A 27,632-nucleotide genomic window follows, 5' to 3' on the forward strand; every position below is an offset into this window, starting at 1 on the left:
TAAATGATTTGTTATATTTAGACGGAATTCGACTTTTTTCAAAGCGCGATATCTCTCGAACCGTTAGTAAAAAAATCTGAAAATATTTTGAAATATTTTGCTGAAGAGCAGCATCACCACAGCAAGAAATAAAGGAAATCCAAAACCTCATTTTGAAAAAGTGTCAGATTTCACTCAAAAATCCTCATATGTATCTAACTTTTGTGGTTGTTTTATTATTACTTATTTCATTCCAGCTTATTTGTTATTATATTAAATACTTTGCTATACATACATAGCTTTGTATACATATCGACGCCTCCAAACAATAGTATGCTAAGTCGACTTAGCATGTTTTCAAGTTCTTTCCATTTTTATATTTAACGTCCTTTAAATTAAATTCTGTCAAATTTTGGTAATAATCGGACAATCCGAACAGAAGTTATAAACAAATAAATACTTAGCATAGTACTGAAGGTCAAAAAAATTTCCAAACTTTTAGAGCTTGTCCTGCAAAACTCACTGTTCAGAATTAGCAAACTATTATTTGGAGGTGTCGAACGTCCTTTAACTTAAATTCTGTCAAATTTTGGTAATGATCGGTCAATCCGAACAGAAGTTATAAACAAATATTGACTTAGCATAGTACTGAAGTTCAGAAAAGTTTCCACACTTTGAGAGCTTCTCCTGCAAAACTCACTTTTTAGACTTAGCATACTATTATTTGGAGGTGTCGATATAATCTAAAAATTATTCATTTTAGCACCAGACAGAACAGTTACCAGCTGTGCAAATAAAAACGTTTGCTTGTTTTATTTTTCAAAAATAACCTTTAAGCTTAAAATGTTACAAAAACAAAAAAACGTTTAATGCTTTATTAAGCTGGCAGTTATTTTATTGTTGTAAATATAAAAATAGAAAATGTCTGGGAGAAATATGAACGAAAAATTAAACAGCTATTTTTCTACAGAGGAAGGTGGGAGGCAAAACATATTGTTAATGGTCCCTAGTGGATGCTGATGAATAATTGGCCATTAAGAGATTATATTGTGTATGGAAATACATTTAGGCACATATTTTCGAAGTTGTTATCTGAAGACTAGGAGGGAGGGCAGGCTCATTGGGAATTCACTTTGTATTAACAAAAGGAAAAATGTCACAAAAACTAAGATTTAAAATAACTTTTCTAACATGCCTTTACAATAAAGTAGCCCAAAATAAAACTTTTTTCCAATAGCACCCTCCCACCCACACTGAAGAGCATTTACAATTCGTTGTCAATCCACCTTGTCTCTTGTTACCCACTTGTTATTTCATTTTATTTATTAAGTTTAATAAATTGAATTTCTTTTTATAAACAAATATAACAGTTTTGACATATTTATTTAAAACAGTGAACAATAACACCAGAAATCTACAATACAAATCTCGGTGACACGGAAAAAATAATAATAAAAGAAAACTGTTTTTTTGCCATATTTTTCGTTGATTGTATAATGAAATGATGGCTGAAAGCTTGAAAATGTATGTAAATGACACATGGTAAACAGAATGTAAGCCAAAAAAATCACGTTTTTTATTGCGCTAAAAGAAAAATACCAAAAAATCAACATACAATGTAAACAGACAATGTACAAAAAACAAAACAGAGAGATGTACTGGTAATTTGTGTACCATCATCATTCATTGGTGACCATTACAGAACAGCATCATCGTCATCACCAGCGCAATGACAAATTTGTTTTGTCCTCGGCGTAGACTTTGTTTAAGACAAAACAACAAGAGCAACTAATACACAGATTTTAAAACAAGAAATAAAGGAATATGTGGGGATTTCTGAGTGAAATCGGATACTTTTTTGGAAAGTGTTTTTTGATTTCACCAACAAAACTACCAAATAAAAGATTTTTTGAACTTGGATCAATATTAAAGAGGTAATGAGTATTTCTTTGCATATAATTTTTACAGAATTCGACTTTTTCAAGGCGCGATATCTCTGAAACAGTTATTTAAAAAAACATGAAAATATACTTAAATGTTTTGCCGATGACAAACATCATCACAGCAAAAAATAAAGGAAATCAAAAACCCCTTTTTGAAAAAGTGTCCCATTTTACTCCGAAATCCCCATATGTATATTACGAAGGGGACCATCATTTCAGAGCCCTTTATCCTCAACTGAAGATATTTGATGTTTAGCCAATATGTTAATTATTACAAACTACGAAATAACCACCATTTCGTGATTCGAAAAACCTCGCATAGCAGGATGGGTATATTACACCCGCGGCCGATCATCAGCGTGGTTTCCGTAAGCAGTTCAGCACGACAACAACGCTGCACGCCATCTTCACACGTATTATTCGAGGACTCAACCAGAGCAAGCCGTGTGACTTGGAAAAAGTATTTGACTTTTAAAAAGTATTTGACTACCCTCCGGCTAAGTTTGATACATTGGATAATCAATTATATGTGACGTCAATTATATGTGTGGACGTCAGTCATACGTGGAATTCAGGGGGTGCAGACGAAGCAACTTTGTTGACCACATATAACACGATAGGTCGATCTGCGGTAAACTATGTGGCGTCATTGTGGTCTCCTATGCGATGGAAAAAATATTCAAACCTGTCAAAATGCCGCCCTGACAATTGCAACAGGGTGCCACCTCATGTCATCAGTGGACCATGTACTTGAGAGGACAACGATTCAATATTATGGCATGCTTTCGTTGCAGTACTTGCTCGGGTGTTACCGTGTTACCAACGCAATTACCATTTGGTGGATATGGCCCCCCTTACCCAGGTATGTCAGAAAGAGATGTCCAATGTGACAAGAGATAACACCTAGATCAACAATCCTATCAGGCAGATTTAAATAGCATTCACACGGATGCAATCGCAGATGCCAAAAACAACCATCGTGTGAATGCGATCGTCGGAGAACATCCCACATCTGTCGCAGCTGAGGTTTCTCAGCTGCCACGATAAACCATAGTTGTTTTGGTCCAACTACGCTCGGGGTAGTGCAGACGTCTAAATTCCTATAGGACAAGGATCAATGACACTATGCAAAAGGATGCCCAGCATGCGGCACAGGTCCGCACGACGCACTGCAGCTTTTTAACTGTCCTGCCAAAGCAACTCAACTAACGCCAGTAGCTTTGTGGCTACAACACATTGAAGCAGTCACATTTCTTGAGCTGGATATAGACCCAGAGCCAGATTAAGCAGAGAAACGAACTTACAAACATATAATTAATATACTGTTACAACAACACCAGCGGATTCAAGAATTTCTAAACTGCATGACTGCAAAAAACCCCTTTGAAGTATATTATGGACAACAAATTACCTCACTGCGGTCCGCAACGTGATGGAAAAAAATATTCAAACCTGTCAAAATGCCGCCCTGACAATTGCAACAGTGTACCACCTCATGTCACCAGTTAACTTGAGGAGACAAAGATTCAACATAATGGCATCCTTTCGTTGCAGTACTTGCTCGGGTGTTACCGTGAGAGCCATCGCAATCACCATTTGGTGGATAGGGCTCCCCTTTCCCAGGTATGTCAGATGGAGATGTCCAATGTGATAAGAGATAACACCTAGATCAACAATCCTTTTAAGCAGGTTTAAATAGCATTCACACTGATGCAATCGCAGATGCCATAAACAACCATCGTATGAATGCGATCGTCGGAGAACATCCCATATCTATCGCAGCTAAGATTCCTCAACTGCCATGATAAACCATAGCTGTTTTGTTTCAACTACGCTCGGGGTAGTGCAGCCGTCTAAATTCCTATAGGACAAGGATCAATGACACCATGCAAAAGGATGCCCAGCATGCGGCACAGGTCCGCACGACGCACTGCAGCTTTTTAACTGCCCTGCCAAAGCAACTCAACTAACGCCAGTAGCTTTGTGGCTACAACACATTGAAGCAGTCACATTTCTTTAGCTGGATATAGACCCAGAGCCAGATTAAGCAGAGAAACGAACTTACAAACATATAATTAATATACTGTTACAACAACACCAGCGGATTCAAGAATTTCTAAACTGCATGACTGCAAAAAACCCCTTTGAAGTATATTATGGACAACAAATGACCTCTTGAGGACATCTATAGGACCTCTTGAGGTCTTCCATAGAAAACAAAAGGCCTACAGTTGTCTACCAACAACATAAGGGGTCATATATAGGCAGAAGTTGAGGTCTGGAATATACGACAGAAGATCTTTGGAAGAAAACAAAACACCTGTGGTCTCCTATAGACAGCAGACGGCACCTTAACCTCTTCTATAGACAACAGAAGACCTCTCGAGATGACAGAAGACCTCTTGAGGTCATCTTTAGAGAACGGACGCAAAAAGATCACTTGCTATTTTTTATAGACTTCTTCTTTATTTGCCATTCCGTATTCGGGTTTTAGCGATCATACAATTACATAATGATAGTTTGGTATATTTAACAAATCAGTTTATTAATTTATATATAGGTTTCTGTTTTTAGCGGCATTCAAAAGAGTTCTTTCATTATGGTGTCCAGTCCAGTCTTGAATGTTTTTGAGCCATGATGTTTCCCGTCGCCCTCTCGGTCTTCTCCCATCGATTTTTGTTTGGATAATTGTTTGCAGAAGCTTATATTTTTCATGCCTCATAATGTGACCAAGATATGCGGTTTTTTGTGTTTTTATAATTTTTATTAATTGGCGTTCGACTTGCATGCGTTCTAACACTCCGTCGTTTGTAATGCGCTCGGTCCATGGGATCTTTAAATTCGACGATATATCCATATTTCGAACGAGTTCAGTCTTTTTTCATCTACAGCTTTCAAAGTCCATGTTTCCGCAGAGTACAATAAAACGGACCATATGTAACATTTTACAAATCGTATTTTTGTAGTAAGACTTATGTCGTGGCTAAGTAAAACTTTGTTATGTTTGAAAAAATTGTTTCTTGCCATTTCTATTCGGCATTTAATTTCTCTTGATATGTCCCATTTATCGTTGATTTGAATACCGAGGTATTTGTAGGTTGTCACTCGCTCTATTTCATCGTTATTTATCTTTAGTGGCGTATTATTGTCGGTATGATTCCTGCGTACTACCATATATTTTGTTTTCTTAACGTTGATTTTTAATCCGTATATTTCGCTATTTTGTGTTACTGCGTCTATTAATTTTTGTAGTCCAGCTATGCTGCTTGCTACTAATACGGTGTCATCAGCATAGCGTATGTTATTTATTAAGGTGTTGTTTAGTTGGATACCAATATTCTTTCCACGTACAGATTCTTCGAGTATTTTCTCGGAATATATGTTAAATAAAAGAGGGGACAATATGCAGCCTTGTCTTACACCTCTTGAAATTGGAACATCGTCAGTTAATTCATTATCTACTTGAATGTTTGCTATCTGTTTCCAGTATAGGTTTTTAATGCAGTTTATGTCACTGTCTTCCAATCCGATTGAAAGTAGGATCTCTATCAATTTATCATGATTTACCGTATCGAACGCTTTTTCGTAGTCTACGAAACATAAGAATACATCTTTTTGTACCTCTCGACAATTTTGTATTAATACTTGTACAGCTAGTAACGCTTCTCGTGTCCCCATGCCTTCCTTGAATCCAAATTGTGTTTGTCCCATGTGTGCTTCGCAGATCGAATAGATTCGTCTATGTATTATTTTTAAAAATATTTTAAGAGCGTGGCTCATTAGACTTATTAGTCTATAGTCGCTGCAGGTCTTCGCATTATTTTTCTTGGGTATTGTAATAAATGTTGATTTGAGCCAATCTTGGGGATATTGTCCTGTTTTATATATATTGTTGAATAATTTTAAAAGAAGCTTGGTGTTATTTCCGTCTATTAACTTAAGTACCTCGGCAGGTATTTCGTCTGGACCCATTGCCTTTTTATCCTTCATTGACGTAATAGCTAGTTGTAATTCATTCTCAGTAATGGGTGTCCCTGTAAAATTAATTTCATCCCCAGAGTTGGATAAGGATGTTCGTTGGTGATCGATAAATAATCTTTATATATAAAACTCAATTGTCGTTTGTTGGTAATTGAATCAGTTGAAAACGGCTAGAGCGATTTGGATAATTTTTTGTGGAAATGTTAGTCATAGTCCAGTTTAGGTTTTTATGCAAAGAAAAATTGGCCACGCCCACTTTTCCGCCCACTTTTATAAATATGTTATATCTACGGAACTACTCAATAGATTTTCCTGAAATTTGCAAAAAACGTAGAGTGATGGCCCCCGGTTGAAATAGGCTATATGGTTGAATTTCGGATCGGGCGGGGTACCTCCCCTATGCCCTATTTTTGTAAAAATGCAATATTTGCAACAATTACAAATGTATCGCCTTGAAAATAAATTTCCGAGTCAATTGCGATTGTGTCTCCGACCGTACGTGCTTATTTGGGGCATTAAGACTGGACAACGCCCACTTTTTAAAATATGTTATATTTACGAAACTACTAAATCGATTTTCCTGAAACTTTCAGCGAATGTACAGAGTTGGTCCCCGATAAAAAATAGGCTACATATTTTTTGACTTTCGGATCGGGCGGGTACCTCCCCTATGCCCTATTTTTGTAAAAATGCAATATTTGCAACAAATATGAATGTATCGGTTTGGGAATTTATTTGCGAGTCAATGGCGATTGTGTCTCCAACCTTACGTACTTATTTTGTGACTTAAGATCCGACCACGCTCACTTTCTAATTAGGTTATACCTACAGGGGATTTTCAAGAAAATCGCGAATTGTCTAAACTTTTAAATCTTTATAAATAAAAATCAAATATCGTTCGTTGGTAATGGCATCAGTTGAGAACGGCTGGACCGACTTGGGTTTTTATGCAAAGAAAATTTGACCATGCCCACTCTTACGCCCACTTTTTTCAATTTTCTATTTTTATCATTTCTACAAAAACTACTGAACCGATTTTCCTGAAATTGCCAGGGAATGTACAGAGATGGTCCCCGCTTAAAATAGGCTACAAATTGAGTTGAATTTCGGAAGTATACCCTACTTTTTAAAAATGTTATATTTACAATAATCACGAATGTATCTATTTGGAAGTTAAATTGCGAGACAATTGTGATTGTGTCTCCGACTTACCTACTTTTTAGGAACCACAGACTTGGCCATACGCACTTTTTAAAATATGTTACATCTACAAAACTACTGAACCGATATTCGTGAAAATGTCAGGGAATGTACAGGCATATTTTCTTCAATTTTGAAGAGGGCATATTTAAAAAAAAACGCCTTACCTTTATGAATAAAAATCAAATGCTGTCATAACCCAACTTAGGTTTTTTGGAAAGAAAAGTTTACCACGCCCCCGAAAACGGGTTACATATTTTATTGAATTCCAGAGGGGGCGGGGTACCTCACCTATGCGATATTTTTAAAAAAACGTTATATATGCAAAAATTATGTATGTATCGGAATAAAAATTTACGGATTAATCTACAATCTAGGCACTTCTTTGGGGCCTATAGGCCCGACCAAGCCTGTTTTTTTAGTATGTCATAACTCCAATACTACTGAAGGGATTTCCATAAAATTTGCAGCAAAAGCTCAATGTTTGTCGTTGTTATGTGGGGTACCTTCCCCATGCCTTTCTGTTAAATGCTATATGTATAAGCCAAACTTATGATTATATCGGTTTCAGCATACATTTTGGTAGGCAATGAAGTTGTGTGCACCCTAGGACCGGACCAGGCCCACTTTTTTAACATGTTATATCTTGAAAACTGATGACCACACCCACTCTTTTCAAAACATTATTTTTCCAAAACTACTGAACCTAATTTTCAGAAAATATTCAGGAATGTCCCGTGGTCCAAAATGCTATATATTTGTAGACAAATTTCGGGGCCTATTATTTTATAATCGGTGAATTTGTTAAACTTATGAGTGCATCAGGTTGCAAATTAGTTTTCGAGACAACGGTGGTTGTCCCCCGATCAAGAAACGTATCTATTTGGAAGTTAAATTGCGAGACAATTGTGATTGTGTCTCCGACTTACCTACTTTTTAGGAACCACAGACTTGACCATACGCACTTTTTAAAATATGTTACATCTACAAAACTACTGAACCGATATTCGTGAAAATGTCAGGGAATGTACAGGCATATTTTCTTCAATTTTGAAGAGGGCATATTTAAAAAAAAACGCCTTACCTTTATGAATAAAAATCAAATGCTGTCATAACCCAACTTAGGTTTTTTGGAAAGAAAAGTTTACCACGCCCCCGAAAACGGGTTACATATTTTATTGAATTCCAGAGGGGGCGGGGTACCTCACCTATGCGATATTTTTAAAAAAACGTTATATATGCAAAAATTATGTATGTATCGGAATAAAAATTTACGGATTAATCTACAATCTAGGCACTTCTTTGGGGCCTATAGGCCCGACCAAGCCTGTTTTTTTAGTATGTCATAACTCCAATACTACTGAAGGGATTTCCATAAAATTTGCAGCAAAAGCTCAATGTTTGTCGTTGTTATGTGGGGTACCTTCCCCATGCCTTTCTGTTAAATGCTATATGTATAAGCCAAACTTATGATTATATCGGTTTCAGCATACATTTTGGTAGGCAATGAAGTTGTGTGCACCCTAGGACCGGACCAGGCCCACTTTTTTAACATGTTATATCTTGAAAACTGATGACCACACCCACTCTTTTCAAAACATTATTTTTCCAAAACTACTGAACCTAATTTTCAGAAAATATTCAGGAATGTCCCGTGGTCCAAAATGCTATATATTTGTAGACAAATTTCGGGGCCTATTATTTTATAATCGGTGAATTTGTTAAACTTATGAGTGCATCAGGTTGCAAATTAGTTTTCGAGACAACGGTGGTTGTCCCCCGATCAAGAAAAACTATATATTTACAAATGTACTTAAATGGTGAGGTTCAACGGTCCATCAGCCATGAAAAGCTAAAACATACAGGTCTAAATAAGCGGGAGAATTCGATTTAATCATTTTTTTAACTTTTATTATTAGATCGCTTTAGGATAAAGGCAGTGACATGGACGATAATAAATCCTAGAAGGCACAAATTGGCGAAAAATCCGACAAAGTCCGTAAGAGAAAAGAAAGGTTACAGACAAAATCTGTTGATAAATGTAAAATCCTTCTCGGTTTGACAATGGACCGAAGAAGTGAGGTAGAAAATACCTACTTTTGAATTAAAACTCATTACGACGGGCCAGCAACGCGGACCGGGGTCTGCTAGTTGCTTAATATATTCTTCCCATAGTTTTTTCTTTTCTGCAGTTTCATAAATTGCTACTTTATTATCATTGTAGATAAATGTTGACGATCTCTTTGGATAAATACCAGATGTCTCTTTTAATTTTTTGTGGAGATTGAAGTCGTCATGAAGTATTTTAAGTCGTTCAATTTCCTGACATTGCTTATTTATTTGCTCATTTTTTGCAGCACGTGTTGCGATTTTAATTTCTTGGTTTATCTCCCAATATCTTTCATAGTTTACATTTCTGTGTTTACTTCTTTCTTTCCGAAGTGCTCGAATTTCATCCGTTATCCATGGATCTTCTTTTTTGCGCATGTTGGTTCCGATTATATTTTTTGTGACATCTTTTATGGATTTTTTCACTTGGTTCCATAGGTTTTCGACATTACATATTGTTGCATTTATTTCAGTGAGGTCGGCATTTAATTGTTCCTTTATCGTTTGTTTCGTTAATGGGTCATTCAGTTTTTCAATATTGATTCTTGGTTCCGGCTTTTTCTTGCGAGTGGTAGCAAGTTTAATTCTTAAATTGCACATTAAAAGGTTATGGTCTGAGGGGACATCAGCACCAGGATAGGTAGAACATTTTGACACACACGTACAGTACCTCTTATTTATCAAAATGTAGTCTATTTGGTTTCTTACTATGTTGCCATTATTATCCTGAGGTGATTTCCACGTATAAAGTCGCCTAGGGTGAAGACAAAATAATGTATTGGTGATTTTGTATTTATATTCTTGGCAAAACTGAATCAATTTGTCTCCTCTTTCATTCCGTTTTCCCAGTCCGAATTTGCCTGTAACTTCAGCTGTTACTTCTTGCCCGACTTTGGCATTAAAATCCCCTTGGATTATTGTGATGTCGTGCGGTTTTGTCATTTTCAACAATTTTTCCAAGTCGTTGTAGAACTGTTCTATTTCGTCGTTATTGCTATCAGAGGTGGGTGCATAAACTTGTATTATGTTTATATTAATTGGTTTTCCAGATATTTTCACCATCATGACCCTATCTGATATTGGAACCCATCCAGCGACGCTGGCAGCTATTTTGTTCTTGATCAGAATTGCGACACCTATAGACAACAGAATGTTTCTACAGACAACATAATACTTGTTGAGGTCATATACCGCTTGAGGTCTTCTATGGACAACAGTTGACATCTTGAGGGGTTTTGTAAATAATAGAAGACCTACTGAATTAAACTACAGGACAACAGAAGACCAATTATTGTTCTCTATACAACAAAAGGTTTCTTCGGGTCATATTTAAGCAACAGAAGACCTCTTGAAGTCATTCATAGACATCTATCGACAATAGAAGGTTTTTTGGGGTCATATATAGGCAGCACAAGACCACTTCAGGCCTTCAGTAGATGACAAAAAATCCTTTGAGAAGACAGCTAGAAAACAGAAGACCCTTGCGGTGATCCACAGACAACAAAAGACATCGTTAGGTCATCTATAGACGACGGAAGGCCCATTGTGGTCTTCTAAAGAGGACAGAAGACCTGCTTAAGTAAGACCATTTATTGTCCTCTATAGACAACAGAAGATTTCTTCGGGTCATACATATATTGGCAACATAAGACCTCTTGAAATCATTCATAGACACCTATCGATAACAGAAGGTTTTTTTTGGGGTCATATATAGGCAGCAGAAGACCTCATGAGGCCTTCAGTAGATGATAAAAGATCCTTTGAGAAGACAGCTCGAAAACTGAAGACCTTTGCGGTGATCTACAGACAACAGACGACATCTTTAGGTCATCTATAGACGACGGAAAGCCATCTGTAGGTGACAGAGGCCCTCTTGAGTTTTTCTTTGGACGACAGAATACCCTCTGGGGAGACAACCTGCGATCTTTCTAGAAAACAGATACTTTAATAGTTTTAAGGTCAAATGTAGACAGCAGAAGACACCTGAGGTCGTCTATTGAGACCTCTTTAGGTCGTTAATAAATAACAGAATACCTCTTGAAGTCTTCTATGGAAAAGAGGAGACCTCTGGGGGGCTTCTCTAAACTATAGAAGACGGTCTGAGATCAACTGCAGGCAACATAACACTACTTGAGGACAACAGAAGACAACTTGTTGTTTTCTATAGACAACAGAAGGTTTCCTGGGGTCATCTGTAGGTAACAAAAGACCTCTTGAGCTCATATTTAAACAATGGAAGACCTCATGAGATGATCCTACGAGAATATAACTTGTAGTGTTTTCTAGCAAACAGAAGACCTCTTGCGGTTATCTACAGGGAACAGAGGACATGTTAAAGAAAACCATTTGTGGTCTTTCAGCGACAAAAAATATCTCTTTAATTTTTCATGTCATCTATACACAACAGACCTCTTGAGAACAACAAAGACAACAGAAGACCTCTTGGGATCGTCTATTCATCATCTATTAAAAACAGAATACCCCTTGAGTCTTATATTGGGGACAAAGGACCCTCCTGGAGTCATTTATAGACTCCAGAAGATCTCTTGAGAAGGTTAACTATGGACAACAGCAGACTTCTTGAGGTCATCTATGGGCAACAGAAGACATCTTGACGTCTTTTATGGACAACAGAAGTCCTCTTGAGGTCATCCGAAGTTTATCGAATGCCTCTTTAGGTGTTTTATACACCACAGAAGTCCTGATGAGGCCATCCGAAGTTTACCGAAGTTCTCCTCCCAAATAACAGAAGAACTTTACAGAACTTCAAGCTGTCTAAATGAAGCATCATCTTTATTTATTTATTTTTTTACATTGCCTCATTTCTACAGACCTTGGCTACTTTCCCCCATTCAAAATAACATACATTTTGAAGATGGACAGCATGTCAGATACATGAGTGGCCAGTGGCCACTATTTCAAACCGAAGACAACCATTTTCAACCACTCACTACCGGCTCACACATTACACATTGTAGTGTTTATGAATATCTACCAATAATCCACCACTCATTCGCATGGTTCAATGATGAATCAGCAAAATTCGCTATCAATGAATTCGAAAAACGCTTGACCATTAACAAAATACCACAAAAACGAACACTCATCAGCGAAAAGTAAATATGTACATATTTCTCTTTGATTTTTTTTTTAATATTATGTATAGATAATTTCTACGACTCATAAATTTTGCAATTTTGGGAGGCCTTAAATAAATTAGGGTGTAAGTAAAAAATGTATAATAAATAAATTAATTTAATGTGGATAGAAAAACAAATGCGAATGGCCCAGAAGATTTTGTTTTCATCTCATAGATCACACCTTCAGCTACTTGCAGATTTTTTTTTTTGTTGAAAAATATTTCACAGTATTCCGATAAATGGCGCCTACTAAACGTTGTTTTTACTAAAACAGTTTCAGATGCCCACTGTAGCTTCAAAACGAATAAACCGATCAGCATATGTTTTTGTAGGATCATTAACAACCTAATAATCTTGTACGGAATTGAAAACTATCAATTGTTAATTGTTAAATTCAAAATTTTGATTTTAACTATAACAATTGATAGTTTTTTCGCCATAAATCCGCCATTTTTTTATTTTTATTTGAATATATTTATTATAATTATAAATAATAATAAAGAAAAATTACAAAAAGCACTAGCAATAAAAGCTATCGGCTACCATTATTTTAAGTCTCTCGCTTAAGTACAAGTTTTTATATATATAATACCACAAAACCATATGAAGATCAGATCAATCGTTTTCGAGCTACAGTGGGCACCGCATTCCAAAATGCCATTTTGAGAAAACCGCGTTTTAAACTTCGATGTTAAATACAAATCGCAATTAATTTTTCATTTCTAACGCTCATATCTCAGCTAATTTTTGTCCGACCGATTCGAAAATTTTGCCACATATTCTATTCTATCTGTACTTTAAAATTAGTCAATAACAAAATTTTCCATTTCGTAAAATTTGTAAGTGGCCATAACCCCTTAAGTCATCAACAATCAAGCATGGAGAAATGTCATGACGCCATTGACAATCGAAATATAATATTTATTTATTTTATTTCAATATATTTATTATAATTATAAATTATAATAAAGAAAAATTACAAAAAGCACTAGCAATAAAAGCTATCGGCTAAATCGAAATATAATATATAATATAATATATATATATAATATTTTCTTTATTTTTCAAACATTTTTCCACAACACCCTAATTTAATGACAAAAATCTCTAAACACAAATTCATAACCAAATATGAATATAAACTTTCAATTGATCATCTCACGTTTTGTTGGCCTATTGAGTGTTGATGATGGTAAGTGATGAGTGGCTACATGCGTTTGTGTGGTTTGCAAATTGATCAAAATAACACATATTTTTGTGGTACTAACCGCTAAGCACCATAACTGACCCATTGGTCAGTCGGTGAGTATGTTATTAAATGTATTTAAATTTATGTATACCGTTGGATGAATCATAATCAAACTACAGCGAAAAAACAAAAACACAAAAAATGACTACAAAACAATTTGGCAAACATTTGTTGCACTTAACAGCAATTTTGGGAGAAAAAAGGTTAAGGTTTTGTCAGTGCGTCATGCATACAAGCAGTGATGACTGGTTTGGGGCGTATTGTTTCACAAAACCAAAAAAAAACCAGGTGTACATTGTTGTCATAGAAAATGTATGAATATATTTGTTGTCTTATTAGTTTATAGATCCAGTGATCTTAATTTATCTATAAATTCGAATGTCTCATATATCAACCAAATTCTCCTTAATTATTGTTATGGAAAACATTTCATAAGTATATTTAAAGTAAGATAGAAAATTATTTATTTCATTTCACCGCAACTTACCTTTTGTACAAGAAGAGGTTGTGCAAAATCAGTTCCACCTTGTAAACGGAAGCCCCAGGGTTGAGCATCGAAGCGGGATAATTTAATTTGCAACATTTGTGGTTGAGCCATTTTTCAAAAATTTAACTACAATGAAAAAATAAAAAAATTGATATTATTAAACCAAAATGAGCATTTAAATTACTTAATTACTATTGTTTCTAGAAACGAGATATCTACATATTATACATAATTATAATTATAAATTGAATACGAATGACTAGGACCGCTTCTTTGAGTTGTTCTGTAAGCATGAGCACATGATCATATTATATTTCTTTGCATGCCACACATGTATGCTACATTTAATAGACTCAGGGAATACGTTTTAGCGATGAACATTGTTCTAATATCATCACAAATTACGTTATTTGTTTACAATAACTATACTTATTACAAATGATATTTAAATATTTTCATAACTTAGGTTTTTATTAATATGTTGTACATATTGTTGTTGCTGAAACATGTTTTCACATATTTGGATTGGAGAATTAAAGAAGGACAGATGATGGCTTTATTATTTGATGTAACACTTAACTATGGGAACATGTTTTTCGTTGGACTACCTCTACAAAATCCATATACCCAAAAATATCGCATGATTAATGAGCCAAGATTCCAGGAGAAAAAGTGGTTACCTAAAGATCGCACAGCGTAGGCACATTTTGTTCATTTAGAGTCAAGAATCGATGTTTTAAATGACGGAAGGTAAAGCAAAAAAAGTTGGAATGCTTGTGGCTAGTTGCTGTTGTGACCATTTCACAGTGGTTGTGCCCAACAACGAAAACAAAAAAAATATATAGTATGACTCAAGGGAAACAAGTCGTTTGTAAACATTATTCTATTAGGGTTATTAATGAGACAATACTTTACAAACATTTTTGTCCTGTTTTTTTCTTAACATATTTCGAAACAAATTTCGTTCTGATTACTTTTAAACTCCAATAAATGTAGAAAATGTTTCGTCTTATTTAAAAAAAATTTAATTTTTATGCTCAATTTGAATTATTTTTCAGATCACAATAGGTTTATTCATGGCAAATTTATATAAGTTATATGCATGAATTACAACAACAAATTTACAAAAACCAAAATTAAAAATTAATTGTCAAAGATAAATATTGAATAATAGGGTCGTTCCAAAATTTTTTTTCAGGAAAAACATAAATACATTTTGAAAAACCCCTAAAATAGAAAAAGTTTGAATCAAAATGTAAATATAACACGTATAGAATTCTCGATGAATGCAGCATTTTATGGTAGCAAATTTCGAAGTTCTAATTTTCATGAGTAGACCCTATTAAATTTTGAAAATTAAATTTACAAAAAAAGAAGAAGAAGTCTTCTGGTCACTTGTACCTTATATAAATATGCCTTGGGTTTATTTTCAACTTTATTGTCATATGTACGAAGGCTGCACGAAAACTAGACAACACCGCGTATAGCTAGGCGCCATTTGATTGAATTTGTTTTGGATAGTTTGACGGTTTTTAGCCTAGGCTTACTAAGGACAGTTTGTCGTACGAGCATGTTATGTGTTGTTTACAGTGACCTGCAAAAATCACTTTGAAAAAAAATGGAATTTACTTGTGAACATTTTTGTCCAAGAATTTTTCACAACTTTTGACGTAGATAATCACCGCAAGAGTGTATCGATCAAATTAAATTTTTGTACGTCGATAAAGGACCGTCCTTTAGGACTAGGAAAAACTGGTTTAATGAATTCAACCGTGGTCGCCACATGGCAAAAAACGAATTTCGTGAGAGTCGCCCAAAATCGGACGATGTGCCAGAAAGATATGCCGTGCATGAACGGATAATGCGAGATCGCCATGTTAAATACCGTACGATAGACGCATCCTTAGGCATTTCTTTCACCAACTGACATTTGATACTGCATACACACCTGGCCGCATAAAAGGATTTTTCTCGTTAGATCCAGCAAAATTGGTTAATCGATCAAAAAAGGCTCCTGTGAATTGGTTCAAAGAAATTGAGCATAAAATCGACTGCGTTGCTTTCAACGACGTTTTTAAGATCGTCACAGACGACGAATCTAGAATCTATGCTTAGGAGCCTCAAACAAAAAAGGAATCGGCAGTTTGGGTCTTCGAAAACGAGCCAAATCAACCAAAGTTGTTCAGGTAAGAAACGCTTCGAAGCAAAAGGTTGCCTGTTTCTTCAGAAAAACTGACCGTGTGGCGACTATACGACTTGAGAAATATAGGACGGTTAATTCTGAGTGGTACACTATAATTTGTTTGCCTGAAGTCTCCTGAGAAGTTCGATAAACGAACAAGAGAAGGAACATCATTCTGCATCCCGACAATGTGGGCTCTAACACATCGATTCAAACCAGCGCCTGTTTGACCGGACAAAACGTGGAATTGATTGGTCTTCCGTCTTACAGCCCTGACTGGGGATCCAATGACTTCATTTGATTCCAGCACATCAAGAAAAAAGGGCGTGGTCAACGATTCATGTTGCCTGAAGATGCTGTAAAAGCGTTCAAAACCCCTGTTTTGGAGGTGTCTCAATCGGAGTGGAAAAAGTGCTTCGCCAATAGCTTTCAGCGCACGAAAAAGTGTATAAATCATGCTGGAGACTACATAAGAAAACAATAAAATTTTTGATGGTAAATATTTGCGTTTTCATTATTAGGCCAGATAGTTATCGTTCATCCCTCGTATATGGGAGCTATATCCAAACCACGACCGAATTTAATACAATTTGGCAAATTTATATCTAGACATAATTGCGTCAAACATTTAAAATTTCTCATCAAATATCAGCTACATTGCGCTGATGAGTATTTTGCCGCCGTTGGAAAGTATGATGTTTTTGCTCCTCCTGGGTTCGAACCCGGACATCGACTGAAAATATATACGGAAGTTATGTCCAAATCTGAACCGACTCACATGAAAATCAGTAGCGTTCATACTTTCGATAAAAAGTTATAATCCTAAATTTTTCTCGGATAGAATAATGAAGCGATCTGTACTTTGATCATTAAAATACAGTGACGGACATGCCTAAATAAGGTCGGAAAGTGTGTTTCCTAAATTGAAACTAAGGGTCTGTCTCGTTTCCCTTTGCATGTTACATACAAATCCACAAACACATAATATCCCTTGCCAGATTATGATGTAGGGTATACAAATCTGTCGGCGTTGCCGATAGAAAATACCTTTAGGCTATGACTGTATAAAACAAGTAATCAAATATCAATCAGGGATATACCCTCAGTCTCTGACATACGAGCCCCGAGAATTACTTGCTGTAAAAATTTCAAAACTATCCTTAACATGTCCCTAAACTGCATAGATGTCAAATATTTGTGGGTTGTATTCTACTGATCGATATAGGCCATTTTTAAACAACGTAAAATAAATATTAAAATGAGCAAAGTTTCGACCAATTCAAGAAAAAAATCATTACTAAATAATGGGTTTTATTAGTACTTTTTAACGACATACTAACCCATTCTTTTAACGAAGTCATGTCGCACTGAATAACTAGTTATTCTATGTCCACTAGCGTTTCAAAAATAAGCTAAAAAACATATATTCCATTTTTAGAACGGTTGAGGTGGAATTTGTTTTCAATTTCAAGACACTTCATATATTTTTATATTATTTTGCTCTCGGCTGGATTTGATCATGCGAACTTATGATTTGTAGCCGAACACACTACACTATGTGCTACGAATGACCATTAAGGGTTGTTTAAACGCTTACATGTGTACCACCAACTGTTTTTTTTATTTTTTTTAACAAAAAACTTGGTTGCCGAAAGTGAGCGTTGAACACGCAGCCCTAGGATTTGAAGTCGGAAACTCACGTTCTGTGCCACCTTACTCATTACTTAGTAAGGAGTGAAATAAGTAGTTTAGCCTTGTTACATTAATTTGTATTGTGTTAGTCATTATGTCTAACTGATCCAAATTTTTGCTGGGATGTGAATCATGCAATTCGTGCCCATCAGTTACTTTTGTTGGTCACCGTGGATATGTATGTCATGAAACATGGATTGCCCAGTCAAAATAGACATGCGTATAAGGGGCAAATACCAAAAATTCCCACAAAGCTGGATTTTAGTGGAGAGCTAGGGTTTACAATTAGAAGCAACGTCCAAAAAGTCCTCATCGATACCATGTGTGCAAAAAAGTTATTGGGGGTCAAAAGATATTGGGGGGCTTTTAGGCTTTTGGACTTATTTTTTGAAAACGGTTGATCTAATCGAAAAGTAACTAAAGCAAATATTGTAGACAGAAAAATTATCTACAAATTTGGTCTTAATATTTTTTTCCTAGAAGGAACCATTCATGAGATATGTATATTTTGACTGGGCTAGGACTTGCCCACGAAAAACATTATATCGTTGTAAACAAGACCGCAATACTGTCTATGAATATTTGTAAAGTAGCATAAACGACGATAAAGTGTACTAAGTTGTTTTCCAATATAACCCTTCCTTAAACGTATGGTACAACCTAGGAAAAAATTGGGAAAGCCAATCTTGAAGAGAATTTTCACAGTTACAACATGTTCTTTAGTCCCACTCCGAAAGGATTTGCAGTTTTCTAGCTAAATCCTGAAGACCTAAGAAAATCTGAAAGTTTGATCTGAAACTCTATATCTCAACGAGTAAAAAAGTGTCAGTCGGCTTTGCCGACAGATATATACCCTCAGCCAATGTGAAGTGAAACCTTCACCTACGGACAGCTCGAATGAATTTAAGGTATCTTCAGAATTTTGTGGCCCTTTTTGGACATTTCAACTTGCCGACAAAAATGTGGATTAGGAATTAACTGTACTAAGACACAAATGATGAACTTTTGTGTTGGAGGTACCCTTAGGGCGGACCGATATGGGCCATTTTAGAAGTTAAACTAATTTTTGACAAAATATTAGGAGATCCAAAGTTTGGACCAAATTGGTTACCCCATTCAAGTGATATCGTGCATACCATTTTAGTGAATTTTTTTTAATATTAGGTGAAAGACTCGGAAGTTGTCGACCGGTGACATAGGGATTTTTTAAGGGCTGTTTTCCTAAGAAATATGGACTTGCCCCTGAAAAAACGTTTACCGTCGTAATGGAGGTAGCGAATGCAAATCGCTTCAACAAAAATCAAAGTGATTCGAGAGCAGGTCTTAAAGTGAACTTAACCGAAATTTTGTGTGGGAGGTACCCGAAGGAGTGGATAAATATAGTCCATATTCCAAACTGATCTATATCTGGTAGATATATTAGGATGTGCAAAGTATGGATTACATCGGTCACTCCCTTCAAGAGTTATCGTGCGCACAATTTTTCCGAACATTTTTGAACTTTTGTGGGTGAGGTACCTGAACGAGTGGGCCGATATGGCTTATCTTCGAACTTAAACTATGTTTGGACAAAATATTACGAAGACCAAATTTTGGACCGAATCGGCAGATCCGTTCGAGAGTTATCTTGCGCTCCAACCACTACACACGGTGTCATAGGGGCTTTTTGCATCTTTCAGGCCATTTTCTCAGGAAGTATGGACTTGCCCCTGATGAAACCTGTACCGTCGTATGGGAGGCAGTGAATACAAGTTGCTGCAACAAAGATCAAAGCTATTCGAGAGGAGGTCCTAATCTGAAATTATCCGAAATTTTGTGTGGGAGGTACCCGAAGGAGTGGACCGATTGAGTCCATATTGGACACTCATCTAAGTCTGATAGAAATTTCACGATGTGCAAAGTATGAATCAAATCAGTTACTTCCTTCAAGAGTTATGGTGCGCACAAATTTTCCGAACATATTCGAACTTTTGTGGGAGAGGTACCGGAAGGAGTGGACCGGTATAGCCCATCTTCGAATTTAAACTAAGTTTGGGCAAAATATTACGAAAGCTGAATTTTGGACCGAATCGGTTGATCCATTCGAAAGTTATCGTGCGCACCAGCCAGCCAGACAGACAGACGGACGGACATTGATCAATCGACTCCAAATTCTCTAGAACACATTTCGTCCAAACATACTTGGGGTCTAAAACCATTATTTCGATGAGGCACATTTTGCCCGTATGAAAGTGTATATAACCTCGTTAGCATAAATGCTGAGGGTATAATTAGGTAAACCAATCTTGTAGAGAATTTTCACAGTTAAAACATTTTCTTTAGTCCCACTTAGAAAGGATTTGCGGTTTTCTAGCTAAATCCTGAAGACCTAAAAAAATCTGAACGTTTGATTTGAAACTCTATATCTCAAAAAGGGTAAAACCTAGGAAAATATCAATCAGCCAATCTTGTACAGAATTTTCACTGCTACAACATTTTCTTTAGTCCCATTTCGATAAGACTAGCTAAAAAAACCTAAAAATGTGAAATTTGATCGCGATTTATTAAAAAATCCATCCACCGATTTTTTCTTGTTTTTGGATTTTTCTCAGCAAAAACTTCCCTGGTGTAAGCGGTTTTCATTTAAAGTTAGTTAAGGTGCACTGTGCATAACATTGTCCTAATTTGAATTTCTATATCTCAATAACGGTAAAAAGTACAAAGATGTCATAAAAGTCAAACTTGTAGAGAATTTTCATACCTACAACATTGTTTGTATTCCCATTTCGATAGGACTTGCGGTTTTCAAGCAAAATCGTGAAAACCTAAAAAACATTAAAAATGTCAACTTGAATCGTGATCAACGTTGTAGTTTCAGAATCCGCAAAAATTTCCCACGTGTAAGCACCTTCCATTTAAATTTGTTTCAAGAGCTCCGTGTGCTCTCATCCCTGGTTGAGGGCGTAAAAGTAGACCTAAAAGTTTTCAGATTTTTAATTTCAAAAAATAAATTTAGAATCAACCATTATTATGATAAGGTAAGTTTGATCGCATTAGCGTAAAGGCTGAGGTTATAGAAATACAAATCATGGAAATGTGGCGCTAAATTTAACACAAGTTTTTCGTAAGTAGATAGAACATTTTATTAAAGAAGACGTGCACTTGAATATATAAAAGAAAACACGGCACCTTGTCAAGGCAGGATAAACGAATATGTCCTTATTCTTTATAGATACACTACTTTTTATGGGGGATACTACTCAAATAACCTTATATTTTACCATGGTGTAAGAAGGAGGCACCACTTAGGTGTATAGTTTTTAAGAGTTTTTGCAAATTTTGTAAATACAAGATAACTTAGTACCACCACTAAATTTATTTCTGTTTTAGAATGGTTGTACTATGTGACAGTAAACTATGTTGACATTGATGATGTTATCCTTAAACCAAAAAAAAAAAAAAAAAACTAAAATTGCTGTCACTGTCTTATTTAACGGACTAAACCAAACTTCCAGACAAAGTTACACATTAAAACTAGCAACCACTCTACCACACGCAAAGCCATCCGAATATCACCGAGTGAGTTGAAAAAATTGTGTTACAATGTTAATCTTTCAAATAATAAAAAATCTATTCTCTCATTTTATACAAATGAGTTTGAGTTTTATATATATATATATATATATATATATGTGCAGGCTTTTGTAGTAAAAACTAATTTCAGAATATTATATCTGCATGCGTTACTCATGACTGAGTGAATTTGTTCATAGGGATATCTACAAAGGTAAGTTATGTCAGAAACAATTTAAGAGGTGTTTACACTAGCCATCAATGTCATATGACCCGAAATAAAAATATTCCATATCTGCCCACACAGACTATGTGGAGATGTAAATTCAATGCATTTTTTCTGGTGTGGACGCAAAAAGTAAATGGCGTAGGAAAATCCCCAATATTGCACACATTAGCGACTGTATAACGATGGAAAATTGCAGGTCATATGACATAGATGGCTAGTATAAACCCATCTTTAGCTGTAGTGCGTGCATGTGCATATGAGATAACCACCCTATAGTAGAGGAATTTTATGTCATGAAATGTATAGTAGATGAATTTAAATCACCTACATTATTTTAGATGGCTTATTCTTATACCACATAATCAATAATGAACGATGCCAAACTAGCAATATCGACTCCCTTCTCTTGGCCAGTCGATAAGTTCCCTCCTTCTAGCTGTCTATTTTGGGCATCAACCAATAGTATATGTAGACTTCTTATTACTTCAGCTATTCTATGTCAAGCCTCATATACCTAGTAGACGACTATTTCACACATCACACAATGTAGTGTAACTTTTACTTGTTTCGATTGCCAGCCAGAACACAATCATTAAACATGGTTAGTTAACTCTTAAAAACTCTGTTGAATGCGGATGCCCAACGGTTGACAATTCATGACAAGCAAGATACGAACAAAAAAGAAAGAAAACACTATAACAAAGTAGAGTTTTAATTCAGTTTGAGGCAATGTGTGTGTGCTGATAATTGAAGGTATTTCATGCATGTACAATCCGATGATAATGCACTCACGTTTTAAAGTTATAAAATAAAATTTAACTACAGATTTTTTTTCACTTCCACAAAAACACACACTTCCATGTACATACACATACATAATATCTATGTATGTGTCCCCATAGCTTCCATAATGAACCAGGCGATTTTCATTCAAACTCTATATGATAACCATATAACAACAGAGGAAGGATGGAACGCTGGCAGACAGGCAGGAAGATGAACTCTTTTAAAAAGTTCTTTAGGACAGTTTGAATGCATGGTATGGATATTGCAAGTGTCCCTCCGCTCCACTCTTTTATCGGTTACACATTGTTGATTTTTCATGGCATGCGTGCATAGACAGTGTTGGGGGTTATATCTTCTTTTATCGCTGAGTAACAGTGGCTTACATGTTTGCCCTACACCATACGAGATAACCTGCTGCTGCATACAATTATATCTCATCCACATGCCCCAAATCCTATGGTTACTGCTGCTGCTATTGCTACTGTGCTGTGGTGTGCTGTGACGTGCAACCATTGTCATGGCCATTGCCAAGCTTAAGGGTTATCATGCAAAACGACCGAGTTGCTGCCAGGCAAATTTAGTCGCGTTTTCTCTGTTTGCCAGTAGATAATAAAAAGGGTTTTAGTGATTTTTTTTTCGTGCATGCATAGATTGTTTTTAGCAAAACAGCTTAAAAATCTTTCCATTACATGTCAGTTGATGTAGTTCGTGCCCCCGCCCTATTTCGAAGAGTTTCACTTATTTTGCTTAACCTGTTTTTGTTTGCAAATTTAAGCCATAATAGGTTGAAGTGCATGCCATCACTACTCCTATTGCATGCCTGCTGCATTTGTTGCTACCAGATACTTCGTCTAACTACATTAAGTCATTAAAAATCTGTCTAATAGGCAAAAAAGGACTTGTACAAAATATACGCTCTTTTGCCTCTGCTTCACTCTCGTTTTTTTTAGTTTTTTTTTCTAGTCCTCGATAAACCCTCTGAATAGAGTAGCCCAGGGAGGCAATGTCTAATGCAGTAAGAGTACAACACATGTTGCTGATGTGGTAGATGGTGGAATACATGTACATAAATATGTATATATATGTTCGTTTATCCCACAGCATAGCCTTGTACATCGTAGTATTATTGGGTAGGTCAATTTGGATAATAGAGTGCAATGAATGATTATTTAAATAAAATACACCTGAAAGATGGTCATCTATAATCGATCTGTGGTATGAATTGCGCCCGGGCTCTTTTATGCTTGTGAGTACTACATTACGACCCACCAGCGAAAGGTAAATTTGTCTGAAGAATATTGTCATGTTTCTGAAATATGTACTTTAATATGATGAAATTTAGACTCGACCCGAATATAAGGTTGCACAAATGTCATTGAGTTTAGCATTGAATTGGGTGGAACACTCCGGTATAAGTCTCCCCTCACTTATCTGGGATTTGTTGGGATGTAATTTTCAGGTCTATAGCTTGTTCGTTTCCCATGGTTATGAGGTCAGAATGCGTTAAATGAATGTATGATCACAACCTTGTTTTTGGCTATCTTGGGTCGGTAGAGAAGTTTTTTGGTTATTGGGAACATCAGACGTCAAATTTGAGGTAATTCGGTCCGAAAATGAAGCTAAAGGCATTAAAATACCTTAAATAGGGAGGTACGGTTATATGAGGACTATACCCAAACGTAGGGGTGCCACCGTGGTGCAATGGTATGCACACCCGCCTTGCACAAATAAGGTCGTGGGTTCGATTCCCAGGCCAGGCAACATCAAAACACTTTTCAACGGTGGCAAAATACCCCTCAGTTACGTTGGCGACACTTCCTGAGTATTTCAGCCATGTAAAACTTCTCTACAAGTGGTGTCTTAAGACACGCCGTTCGGACTCGGATATAAATTGTAGGTCCCATATCATTGAGCTAATATGAATCGGGGTGCACTCATTGAAATGAGAGATGTCTCTCTTGTCCCAACTGGGATGTTTGTGGAACATTTATTATACCCAAACGTGGACCTATCTTGGCAATTTTTTCTGGAGAAGTTTCTTGGTCGCTTGGAACATTAAATGTCAAATTTCAGGTAATTCGATCAGGAAATGTAGCTAAAAGCCTTAAAATACCTTAAATCGGGAGGTTATATGGGGGCTACACCTAAACGTGGACCTATATTGACGATTTTTGGTGGAGAAGTTTCGGGACCACTGAGAACCTCAAACGTCAAATAACAGCTAGTTCGGTGAAACAAAATTGGCTAAAATCCTAAATTTAGCTAAGATTCTCAAAATACCGAAAATCGAAGAGTACCATTATATGGGGGCTGTTCCAAAACATGGACCTATGTGGACGATCTTTGGTGGAAAAGGTTCGTGACCGCTGAAAAACTCAAGTGTCAAATTACAGCTAGTTCGTTTAAGAATTGTCCAAAACATGGACCTATATTGACGACTTTGGTGAAGAAGTTTTGGGACCACTGATAACCTTAAATGTCAAAAATTTAGCTAAAAGCTTTAAAATAAACCAAATTGAAGGGTATTGTTATTTGGGGGTGGGGGTGGGGGGGGGGGTGTGGGTTCTATACCCAAACGTGGACCTATATTTGCAATTTTTAGAAAAGTTTTTTGGTTATTGCGAAGATCAAATATCAAATTTCACGTAATTCGGTCAGAAAGTGTAGCTAAAAGCCATGTATACAATCAGGAGGTACCTTTATATGGGACCTATACCAAAACGTGGATCTATCTCTACCATTTTCACGCAGAAGTTTTTAGACCTCTTGAAATTCCTAGTGCCAAATTGGAGCCAATTCGGGCGGGAAATTTAACTTAAATCCTCAAAATACCTTTAATCGGGAGGTGCCGTTATATGGGGGTTATATCAAAGCGTGCAACTATCTTGAAAATTTTTAGTGGAGAAATTGCTTGGCCATATATGTATATGATAGAAGATCAACAATGGCCACATACATATAAGTCGAAAGATCCCCCATGTAGAATACCGTTATATGCAAGAGGCATTCTTATGGAAGATCTAGAGATCTTCTTATAGAAAATCAAGACGTCTTTTTATAAAAGAAACATCGAAGGGAAAACGAAAAGCTTTCAAATGGAAAAGCTTTCAAATGACCGACAGGTCCTCTAATGCAAGAACAAAAAGTCCAAGAGATTTGTTTTTTTAGAAGACCAAGTAATATTCCCATAGCAGACAAAGAGATCTAATCAGGAGGACCAAAACAATTTTTGAAGTAGACCAAGAAGTCTTCTTATAAAAGATAAAGAGAACGAGTAAAATAGTATTAGCCGGCTTTGCCGACAGAGATATACCCTCAGCCCGTTCAAGAGATATCATGCATAGCACTTTAGTGACATTTTTTTAAATATTGGGGGGAAGTACCGGAATTTGTGGACCGGTATTGCCTATCTCCGAACTGAAACTAAGTTTGGACAAAATATGAAGGCCAAAGTTTGGACCAAATCGGTTGATCAGTTCGTGGTCTCCAGGCACTACAAATAATGCCATAGGGGTTTTTTACACCTTTCGGGCTCAAGAAGTATGGATTTACCTCTGAAAAAACTTTTACCGTCGTAATGGAGGAAGCGAATGCAAGTTGCTTCAACAAAAACCGAGGTGATTCGAGAGCAGGTCTTAAGGTGAACTTATCCGACGTTTTGTGTGGGAGGTACCCGAAGGAGAGGAAAAATATGGTCCATAGTCGAACCTGATCTATATCTGATAGATATATTAGGACGTGTAAAGTATGGACCAAATCGGTCACTCCCTTCAAGAGTTATCGTGCGCACAAATTTTCCGAACATTTTCGAACTTTTGTGGGTGACCTACCGGAAGCAGTGGACCAATATCTTCGAACTTAAACTAAGCCAAATTTTGCACCGAATCGATTGATCGATTCGAGAGTTATTGTGTGCTCCAGCCAGCCAGCCAGACAGATAGACAGACGGACGGACATGGCTAAATCAACTCCAAATTGTCTGAAACGGATTTTGTCCAAACATACTTGGGGTCTAAAACCATTATTTCGTTGCAACACATTTTGCGCGTATATACCCTCGTTAGCATAAATGCTGAGGGTATAGAAAGGTCTTATAATTTATAGAAGACTAGAAACTTTTTATATAGAAGACCACGGGTGCTTTATATGGAAAACCAAGACAATTGGACTTTGCATAGAAGATCAAAAATATTCTTAAAGGAGGCCAATGTATCTTCCAATAGAAACCCAAAAGGTATTTTATATAAATGCAGAAATATTTTTTTTAGAAAATTCCCAGCAAAATTTGAAGGGGTTCTATGCGATGACGTGATTTCATGGCATATTTTGCATTGGTTCAAAGCAAGTCATGAAAGATCCGATTAGCATTTAAACCCATGCAAAGGAAGTCGTGAAAGATCCGATCTTTTCATCAGCATTTGAATCATTTGTACAGATCACTATAAACAAACAAGTCGATTTGTACATCCCTAGAAGAAGCGACATCAAAACAAAAGAGTATACATTTCCAAAATTTTTGTTATAAAATTACAAATTAAAGCTTCGTTCCTGTTCTTTTTAATAGTAAAACTCGTAAAAGAGAGAACTACAAAAAATTTGTTCTCACACACAAGTTTTTTGAAATAGTTCGGGAACGGAAAAATGGAAAATACGTCAAAAAAACTGGAACAAATGTCAAAGTCGGCGTATCAGCCAATCAGACGCCGGCAACCATGTTACTATTTTTTTACTCCCCCAAATTTGTCGTGTAAAAAGTTTTTAAAGAGAGCGTCATTCAGCGCCATTTTTGTTTGAAGGGAAGTGAACATTTTACAACTTTTTTGTGTACGGAAACGGTTTTTCGAGTAAAATGTGTAAAAGTCATAAAAATTGTAAAAACTTCTTAGTTCTGGAACACAGCTTAAATGTAGGTTCACGAACTAGAAATTCTTAAAGAATTGCTGTTGGAGTCCATGTCGAAATCTGAACTGGTGATGAGAAGATAATAGAAAAGCTTTTGTAAGATGAAACAAAATCAGTGGCTGAGCGTGGACGAAGTAAACTCTGTTGCGGTGAAGCGGCGGTGATTAAATTGAAATTTTGGGTGTAAACTTTATGCTGATA

The 27,632-nt window shown here is 36.2% G+C and overlaps 1 protein-coding gene across 50 annotated transcripts in view; it reads right to left on the minus strand.

The window, feature by feature from the left end:
* Zasp52 (Z band alternatively spliced PDZ-motif protein 52) overlaps window positions 1-27,632 on the minus strand; it is a 452,865-nt gene that overhangs the window by 314,974 nt on the left and 110,259 nt on the right. For all 50 annotated transcript variants that reach the window (XM_073989412.1, XM_073989435.1, XM_073989425.1 and 47 more), the window contains exon 2: window positions 14,089-14,214. In XM_073989412.1, coding sequence (XP_073845513.1) covers window positions 14,089-14,199 — 111 coding nt within the window. In that variant the 5' untranslated portion in view covers window positions 14,200-14,214. The remainder of the gene's footprint in view (window positions 1-14,088; window positions 14,215-27,632) is intronic.

This window comes from Musca autumnalis, unplaced genomic scaffold (assembly GCF_047663935.1).
Source record: "Musca autumnalis isolate F117 unplaced genomic scaffold, ASM4766393v1 scaffold_5, whole genome shotgun sequence".
Taxonomy (NCBI): domain Eukaryota; kingdom Metazoa; phylum Arthropoda; class Insecta; order Diptera; family Muscidae; genus Musca; species Musca autumnalis.